This window comes from Aethalodelphis obliquidens, unplaced genomic scaffold (genome assembly GCF_003676395.1).
Source record: "Aethalodelphis obliquidens isolate GAN/ISIS:26980383/991018 unplaced genomic scaffold, ASM367639v1 scaffold26, whole genome shotgun sequence".
NCBI classification, from domain to species: domain Eukaryota; kingdom Metazoa; phylum Chordata; class Mammalia; order Artiodactyla; family Delphinidae; genus Aethalodelphis; species Aethalodelphis obliquidens.
The window spans coordinates 24,341,422-24,351,501 of NW_020837970.1; the positions used below are offsets into that span (position 1 = coordinate 24,341,422).

The following is a 10,080-nucleotide window of genomic DNA, read 5'->3' on the forward strand; positions in this document are numbered from 1 at the left end:
GGGACCCACAGCAGCGACATGCTGGGCATACTTAGCAGCATCAACTTTCTGTCACTGCCCCTCAGTCCTGGAGATGTGGGACCTTGGTGCAGGGACTGCCGGCCACCTCATCCCCAGTCACTTCCAGGGATTTGAATGAGTACTTCTTTTCAGTGGTGTCCCCAAGCACGCTTAATCCTTGCCCCCAGGTTGCTGTATGTCTGTACTGCATCATGTACTCCATGGGCTCTCTGCAGGTGTGTCCACCTCTGGCAGAACTGCATCTCTGTGCCAGGCTTGGGCTCAGGGTGGCTGATACACACTGGGAGATGGGGTCTGGGGCCCCCAGGCCTCCCGTGTGCTGATGGGAGGACAGAGAGAAAGTGTGACCTGAGCTTGAGGGAGACAGTGCCATTACTCGAGGCCAGGCGTGGGGCTGTCCTGCCCAGAGGGAAGGGAACGCACTCCCGTAACTTACAGAAGCCGCTTTATCTGATCCCACTCTCATCCTCTAGACCACAGATTTCTTCTTTTCCTTCCCGTTCACCTCACGATCTGAGATCCTAATGTAACTAGCGCTGTCTCTCTGCAATGATTCAAGGCTCTCCCTGGGGCTTCTGAGAAATCAGGGAAAGCACGTACATTTCGGGGTGGGAATGCCACCTGAAAAGGTGCCCCTTTGATACAATTCAGACCGTGTTCTTGCCCAAATTCTCCTTCTAAGCCCCCTCCTCTTCACCACCACACTCACCTTCTAGAAAATATGTCCCAGGGTTGGTCACCAATGTGTTCCCAGGTCAGGGAGAGGATGCCTTGGAAATCAGCATGTGTGTCAGATGACACTTCATTATCTTCAAAAACTTAAGCACTAATTAACTGCTCATATATGTCAAATAGGGCACCCCATGAAGCCAGGCTTAACCAGACAGAATCTGCTCCCATCAGACCCTAAGCCCCCTCCTCCAGGGGGGCTGTTTCCCCACCTTGCCCAGGACTCTGGACACAGGAGGGGAAGCACGGTGGTGTGAATTCACCAGCACCGCATGTTTCATCTCGAAGTAATCTTGCACACTAGAAGTCATCCTTCATCTAGAAGGAATCTCCTACACCTAGAATTAACCTTTTGTGATCTGAGAATTAATGCCATCTTCAACAAGGCATCTTCCCTAGACATGCTACCTTTCATTCACATTTCTTATGGGAAATTTATCATTTTCTAAATATCAATTCAGCCCACATATTCAGTCACACTTTTCACATAACTGAATCACAACAAGACTTAGTTATGTGGCTAGGGGAAGGAAGGCAAGATTTTAGTGGTTTGATTTAAGTTTGGTCCTGGAAGTTAAGACTCTTACCCAGTTGAGAGCATTCCTGGGGCTGTTAGTCAGCTGTGGCTACTATGGAAGATCACCCAGCTATGGTAAATGCCAGCACCTTCCAGCCTCTGGAGAACCAAAAATGGCCCAGTGCTATTCTAACATCTCCAGCTGGATCCAGAAAGGGATGCCCAAGATAAAGGATTTTTTGCAGGAGCAGTGGGATTGAGAATATGGTTCAAAGTTCCTACTCCAAGCTTGGACAGGGTGGTAGTTCACATCTCCCCACACAATGACTTCATTTAAGAACAGAAAAAAAAAAACATGGGAATGAATACTGTGAATGTTAAAAAACAAGAAAGAAATCTTGAGCTCCTGCAGAGATGAAAATCAGATGAACATCACTAAGGGAAGGCTGTAGTATTACGTAGTGGTGAGGGGCCATTAATCACTTATTCTGCCTTTTCCAAGTAACATGATAACAGGACCACTTAATTTGGGTGGTTACTGCATAGTTTAAAATAAGATGTCATATGTATCACAATGTTCATTGCAGCACTATTTACAATAGCCAGGACAGGGAAGCAACCTAAGTGTCCATTGACAGATGGATGGATAAAGAAGATGTGGTACATATATACAATGGAATATTACTCAGCCATAAAAAGAAACGAAAACTGAGTTATTTGTAGTAAGGTGGATGGACCTAGAGTCTGTCATACAGAGTGAAGGAAGTCAGAAAGAGAAAAACAAATACCGTATGCTAACACATATACATGGAATCTAAAAAAAGAAAGAAAAAGGTTCTGAAGAACCTAGGGGCAGGACAGGAATAAAGACACAGACATAGAGAATGGACTTGAGGACACGGGAGGGGGAAGGGTAAGCTGGGACAAAGTGAGAGAGTGGCATGGACTTATATACACTCCCAAATGTAAAATAGATAGCTAGTGGGAAGCAGCCACATAGCACAGGGAGATCAGCTCGGTGCTTTGTGACCACCTAGAGGGGTGGGATAAGGAGGGTGGGAGGGAGACACAAGAGGGAGGGGATATGGGGATATATGTAAACGTACAGCTGATTCACTTTGCTGTACAGCAGAAACTAACGCACCATTGTAAAGCAATTATACTCTAATGAAGATGCTAAAAAAGAAAAGATGTCATTTTGCTTGTCACCCATGAAGACACTTAGATGAAAGAAAACAATGGGACAATTCTCTAGCAGAAAGACGAGCACATTTTTGCCCTAAATATGACCCTGTGATTCCCTTTAATATTCCTGCCGTTCTGCAGCCACCCCACACACCCAGGGCCACTGACCTCCCTTCTCTGGGCATCACTGTGCCGTGCACGTGCTTCTGAGATTTCCTCCAATGGGACTGTGATGATTTGCTCCTGGTCTGTCTCCCTTATGTTTCTGCCCATGCTCCAGACTCCCTCATCCACCTGGTACGCAACAGTGCATAGGGCTGTGTCAGGGGTGCTGTGGGAGGCCCCTACGATGGGCATATCCCTCCTGCAGATTTCATCCCACACTAACTCCCATATTTGCATCCTTAGCCCAGACTGTTCCTGAGCTCCACACCCACATTTTCAACTGGACAGCAATTTTCCAAGTCTCACCAGGATCTCAGACTTTTCTTCTCCATCCCCCCCAACCCCTCCTCCAAGGGTCTGCATCTCTGCACAGCACCACCATCTACCCATGTGCTAAAGGCAACATTTTCAGGGTCACGCTCGACTCCTCTCTTTCTGCCATTGCCCCATCCAATCCATCAGCGAGACCTGCAGGTCTTTCCTCAAAACAGATCCTGCCTTCACATCTAGCTGCTTCTTATCACCTCCACTGCTGCCCCCATGGCGCTGGGCTAACGCAGCAGCTGCCCGCCTCGCTGTTCCTGCTCCTTTTTCCTCTGCAGAGTCCACTGTCAACATGGCAGCCAGGACGTGTCAGTGTGAATCCAAACATGTCACCACCCCTTCTCAAAGTCCTTCCGGGGCTGCACAGCCTCCTTACTGTGAACCCCAAGGCTCAGGAGTGTTCCCTGGCCCCTGCTACCATTCTCTCACCTTCCTTTCCAACCCCTCCAGCCCTCACTCCATCCGCTCCCGTGTCCCGCCTTACTTAAATGTGCCAAGGCTTTGACGGTGTCCATGGCTCATTCCTCCCTGCCCTCAAGAGCCCTGCCTCGTGCTCCCTCCCTCCACTTCAGAGCCTCTACCTCGTGGCCTCACGCCATATTGAGGGCCTACCTTATCACCTTTCTTCCCCACTAGAACTTCGCCTCCATGAGGGCAGCAATTTCACCTGCATTGTTCGCAGCGGTGGGACACCCAGCACCTGGATGGGGTGTCTGTGGGAGCGCAGGTCAAGCTTGCTTTGGTTGAATCTGTCTTGGCAGCTGTCCTGCCTACGACCTTAAGATGGAAGGAAGTGAGGCTCCAGGGGACCTCTCAGCTGATTTGGGATAAGGCGGGGCTGGGCTGACTCACATGAAAACCTGCACATCTTAGGGCTTCTCTGCCAGATTTGCTCCAATCCAACTCTACTCCCGTGGAGACAGACTCAACACCACAACTCAGAGGTGTCCCCACACTTTCTGACGTCTAGACCTCAGTGTCCCGTGTGTGCAGTAACTGCTGTATGCAGACATGCCTCTGCCTTTGGATCCACGAACTCACGGGAGCATCACACCATCTCATCCTCACCGTGGGGGTGTCCCAAAGGGCTGCCAGATGTTACTTTCCAAACTGAGAGACCCATGATCTCTGCGTCTTCTTACGTGTGAATGCAGCAGGATAACCCGGTTGAGAAACAAATGCTTTCTTGCATTCTCATCTTCCTTCCTCTCTCAGGAGGTCAGCGGTTTTATGTCCTGAAAATGTGGCCCTCCTGTTGTCCCCGACTGTCATGGGGTGGGAGTATGTCATGCCCTCCGGGGTTTTAAGGCCCGAGGAGAATGGCACTCCCTCTCCTGTGGGTTCTGTGGGAGGTGAAGCTTCACTACTCGATACACAGACTCCTCAAACAGGTGGGGCTGCCCACATGCCTTGGGGAGCTGGAGGACCATTCTGGATACCCACCCTACGCTGGGCTCCGAGGGAGTGGAGCTGGGTCCCTGGGAGGGACAGCTGGACCATAGGCAACACAGGCCATCTTCTTGGCCCATTTTCTTTCTTTTTTAAAAATTTGTTTATTTTATTTTGTTTTTGGCTGTGTTGGGTCTTTGTTGCTGCATGTGTACTTTCTCTAGTTGCGGTGAGTGGGGGCTACTCTCCGTTGCTGTGCGCGGGCTTCTCATTGTGGTGGCTTCTCTTGTTGAGGAGCACAGGCTCTAGGCGCGTGGGCTTCAGTAGTTGCAGCATGTGGGCTCAGTAGCTGTGGCATGCGGGCTCTAGAGTGCAGGCTCAGTAGTTGTGGTGCACGGGCTTAGTTGCTCCACAACATGTGGGATATTCCTGGACCAGGGCTTGAACCCGTGTCCCCTGCACTGGCAGGCGGATTCTTAACCACTGTGCCACCAGGGAAGTCCTTGGCCCATTTTCTGGACCACATGAGCCCTGGGTTCCCGTCCAGCCCCCGGGGAGGGGGACGTCCCCCACCCTGAGGCCCTAGGACAGAGTTTACATTTCCTTCCAAACACAACTTGAATTATGTCTTGAACAAGTAGATATGTTTCTCTAAAATTTTTTTGACATCTGTATTTCCATCTCCCATGAACACAGTAAATAATATTGATTATCAATGGTTGATTCACAGCGATCCGAGCACTAATTACTGGACGGAGGAATGGACACGCTATACCTGGCCACAGCAAGCAGCTTTTTCCCTACTGTTCCTCGGTGGAGTCTGCCTGCCCCATGGAGAGTGACAGCAGGGCCCAAGGGGCGCAGCCTGGGCCACCTCCCAGCGCCTGGCCTCCTCACTCAGCTGGGGTGGGGGCTGAGAGGGACTCGCCGGCCTCAGCCAGTGTCTCCACCAGGATCCGGCACGGAAAGAGCCTGAAGGATGACCGGGTCTACTGCTTAAGGAGTTCAGAGAAGTTGATGGACAGTGGTGGTGGCGGGGGGAGAGGAATGAACGTGTATTCTGCCCTCTGTGATTTTCCAGTCCTCACCTTCCTGTCCTCGTTGAACCCTGACGTTCAGACCCTCCCTGCCCAGGATCACATTCCTGAAGGCCGGGGCACCAGTTGGCCTCCCCAAGGCCTCCTGTGGCACTGACGGGGTGCTGTCCGCAGCCCCGGGTGGGCCACCCTGCTGTCCCTTCTCTCCATCCTCTTGGCACGTGACGGAAATAAGGTACTGTGGGTGAATGTAGCATCTTAACTCCTTAAGTTTGGGTTTGTAAAAGGTGTTTTCCAAAATTGGATAGTTAGGGTAAAATAGCACCCTTTGAAAATGCTGGTCTGGAAGGTCAAATGTAAGTGATAAAAACTAATATGTGATTTATGGAAAAAAACACACAAGAGACCTTCCAAAGGAGCAAGGGCTCTTGCTGAGCATGACAAAGCTGGAGGAAAAGGCTGGCACGGTGGACTCCATGCCCTTTACCAGGACTTGAGCTTTATTTTTAATTTTTTTAATATTTATTTATTTATTTGGCTGCATCAGGTCTTAGTTGAGGCATGCAGGATCTTTTGTTGCGGCGTCTGGGCTTCTCTCTAGCTGTGGTGCGTGGGCTCTGTAGTTGTGGTGCGTGGGCTTAGTTGCCCCGTGGCATGTGGGATCTTAGTTCCCCCACCAGGGATGGAACCCGCACCCCGTTCATTGGAAGGCGTATTCTTAACCACTGGACCACCAGGGAAGTCCCAGGACTCAGCTTAAATGAGGCAGCAATTACCGGTGCTACTGGCAACGCTTGGGGCTGAACTTTGTCAAGGGCTCGGCTGCCGTACCCTTCAAGAGAAATTAGTTCATGAAATTTTTTCTTTCTTAACCTATACCAATTTTCCCTTCTCTATGAATAGTGACTCTTTGGTTTAAAATATCTCATCTGATTTACTCTCAAAGAGTCATCTTTAAAATAACCAGCCTCCAGAAGGAGGGCTTTAAGATTGCAGGTAAGTAGAGAGGCTGTTTTATGTGTGTCGATCAGTAAAAGACCTGGAGGTAAGACAGAGCCAGGTGTGGGTGTCGGTCTCTGGGTGGCTTCTGGCAGCTGTGCAGCAGCCGAGAAAATGATTTTTCCGTGGTCACAACATCAGATCCAACACAGTTATCAGGATTGCAGATCCTGTTGTCAAAGCAAACACGCCACGGGTGAGGCCCCCGAGCCCTGTGCTGAGACCTGACCGCCAGGTTGCCTAGCACAAGTAAGGCCCCACTAACCACCGTCCCCTCTTTACCGGTGTGGATTTTGTGCCCCCATGGGAGATGCACAGGGGCCTGAGAGGAAGGGCGTAGAATCCTCTACATGCATGTCTGAGAACCCCCTGAACGTGTGACTGTGCAAAGATTTACAATGCAAATGATTATGAGCGAGAAAGGGGCCGCGCTTCTCAGGAAGAACCAACATCTGTTGCAGAATTTGTTTGGAACTAGTTATTTTATCCTTAGGCACTCCAAAGAAGACAAGTTCTGGTTTGCTCCCTGAATCTCATCCTCATCAGGATGTCAGAGAAACATTAAGGAGAGGGAAGAAACCAAAGTCAAATTTTATGTTTCCTTAACCTGGAGGCTGGGGTGCCGGTGAGGGTGGGAGAGAAGCAGCTCGGTAGGGCACGTGCCATCTAACAGCTCAGCCTCACCAGGCCGGCATCCGTCTTCTCCACGTCTTTGCAGACTGGAGCACTGAGGATCAAAGAGGTCACCTAACTTGCCTGTGTCCACAGGAATTGACAGGGTCTCTTATTTCTCTCCAAGCACAGGGTCTTTCTTATCTTTTGTTCCACACTCAACTGGGGGCCAGGGATTGGATGGGAAAGGAGAGAAGTAAGGCAAAGCAGCCTAGGGTTCTCTTTGTAGGGGTGCTGACCTGGCCAGGCTGTATTAGCGACAAAGGGAACACTCAGGAGATCTGGGCACCACGTGGTCCTTGCTCCACATCCACCGGCTCCAGGCTAAGGCCGGGCAGGGCCCGCAGGCACCGGAGCCTGACAGCGTGTGGAGCTGGATCGCGCATCCCTCTCGCCCCCGCCCCTCCTCCCGACCAGGCGGACCTGCCTGGGGGTTACTTACCCGCCTGCTCCAGAGCCACCATTGTCGCCTGCTCGATCAAGTCTCGCTCCACGAAGCTCCGGAAGTCCTCGCTGTACACGCTCAGGTCCGGCAGCTGGAACGTGTAGATGGGCATCTCCAGTGGAAACTGCTCGCTGCTGCACTCGCTCGCCACGTGGGACCGCGCCAGGGACACGATGGCTGAGCTGGCGTGGGAGATCCCGCGCGAGAGTCGCTTCTCTGTGGGGGTGGGGGGAGGGAGACGAGGGGGGTTGAGAGATGTGGGCCTCTGCATGAGCACTCGACACATCCCACACGTGTGCACACGACACACGCGCACACATGCTCACACACGTGGATGTACACACGACACACATCCCACATGTGACCATATACACATGACACACCCCACCCGTGTGCACACATACACGTGCACACACGACACACGCACGTGTAAACACACATGACACACTCATGCGGCACACATACACACGTACACACACACACACACCACACACAGAGGCACACCCATACACCCATTACCCGCCGCACCAGCCCTGCCACCCTCCCAGTGTTCTCTGCAGGCTTCCCTCATGCTGGGCTAACATCACCACAACCTGGCACATGGCACTTAGTCATGAAACCACTTAGAAGGAGGCTAAGGGTAAGTCCACCACACAAATACTCAGCATCCTTAAAGATAACCAGACTTGCTTCCTGGGTCTTAAGTTACATGGAATTCAGCTCAACAGAGCTGCCTTCCTCTGGAATGAAATGCTACACAGGGGACTGCCTTTGTTTTTATGCATTTATATATATATATATATATATATATTCTTCTCTATATGTTTCTTTGTGCACGAGGAGAGGTTTTGCGGTACACGGGCCTCTCACTGTTGTGGCCTCTCCCGTTGCGGAGCACAGGCTCCGGACGCACAGGCTCAGAGGCCATGGCTCACGGGCCCAGCTGCTCTGCAGCATGTGGGATCTTCCCGGACCGGGGCATGAACCCATGCCCCCTGCATCGGCAGGCGGACTCTCAACCACTGCACCACCAGGGAAGTCCGCATTTATATTTTTAAAGTGAGAAGCAATCCACTCGGCTTCCTCCACTGAGGCTTGTATTTTAAGATAGGTCATCTTTATTAAAGTTACTCTGGGAGACAGAAGAAGATGGCGGAGGAGTAGGACGCGGAGATCACCTTCCTCCCCACAAATACATCAGAAATACATCTACACGTGGAACTGCTCCTATAGAACACCCACTGGATGCGGGCAGAAGACCTCAGACCTCCCAAAAGGCAAGAAACTCCCCACGTACCTGGGTAGGGCAAAAGAAAAAAACAGAGACAAAAGAATAGGGACGGGACCTGCACCAGTGGGAGGGAGCTGTGAAGGAGGAAAGGTTGCCACACACTAGGAAGCCCCTTCGTGGGCGGAGACTGCGGGTGGCAGAGGGGCGAAGCGTCAGAGTCATGGAGGAGAGCACAGCAACAGGGGTGTGGAGCGCAAAGCGGAAAGATTCCCGCACAGAGGATCGGTGCCGACCAGCACTCACCAGCCCGAGAGGCTTGTCTGCTCACCCACCGGGGCGGGTGGGGGCTGGGAACTAAGGCTCTGGCTTCGGAGGTCAGATCCCAGGGAGAGGACTGGGGTTGGCTGCGTGAACACAGCCTGAAGGGGGCTAGTGTGCCACGGCTAGCCGGGAGGGAGTCCGGGAAAAGTCTGGAGCTGCCGAAGAGACAAGAGACTCTTTCTTCCCTCTTTGTTTCCTGGTGCACGAGGAGAGGGGATTAAGAGCGCCACTTAAAGGAGCTCCAGAGACGGGCACGAGCCGTGGCTATCAGCATGGACCCAGCATGAGACGCTAAGGCTGCTGCTGCCGCCACCTAGAAGCCTGTGTGCAAGCACAGGTCACTATCCACACCTCCCCTCCCGGGAGCCTGTGCAGCCCACCACTGCCAGGGTCCCGTGATCCAGGGACAACTTCCCCGGGAGAACGCACAGCGCGCCTCAGACTGGTGCAACGTCATGCTGGCCTCTGCTGCCACAGGCTCGCCCGGCATCTGTACCCCTCCCTCCCCACGGCCTGAGTGAGCCAGAGCCCCCGAATTAGCGGCTCCTTTAACCCCGTCCTGTCTGAGCGAAGAACAGATGACCTCAGGCGACCTACATGCAGAGGCGGGGACAAATCCAAAGCTGAACCCCAGGAGCTGTGCGAACAAAGAAAAGAAAAGGAAATTTCTCCCAGCAGCCTCAGAAGCAGCGGATTAAAGCTCCACAATCAACTTGATGTACCCTGCATCTGTGGAATACATGAATAGACAACGAATCATCCCAAATTGAGGAGGTGGACTTTGGGAGCAAGATTTATGATTTTTTCCCCTTTTCCTCTTTTTGTGAGTATGTATATGCATGCTTCTGTGTGAGATTTTGTCTGTATAGCTTTGCTTTCACCATTTGTCCTAGGGCTCTGTCTGTCCATTTTTGTTTTCCACTTAAAATTTTTTTTCTTAATAATTATTTTATATTTTAATAACTTATCTTACTTTATTTTATTCTTTCTTTTCTTTCTTTCTTTCTTTCTTTCTTTCTTTCTTTCTTTCTTTCTTTCTTTCTTT

At 51.4% G+C, this 10,080-nt stretch overlaps 1 protein-coding gene across 1 annotated transcript in view; it reads right to left on the reverse strand.

The window, feature by feature from the left end:
• Positions 1 to 10,080, reverse strand: part of LOC113629362 (OTU domain-containing protein 7A) — a 177,722-nt gene that overhangs the window by 81,073 nt on the left and 86,569 nt on the right. The window contains exon 3 of the mRNA XM_027123778.1: positions 7,481 to 7,699. Within this exon, the coding sequence (XP_026979579.1) occupies positions 7,481 to 7,699 (219 nt within the window). The remainder of the gene's footprint in view (positions 1 to 7,480; positions 7,700 to 10,080) is intronic.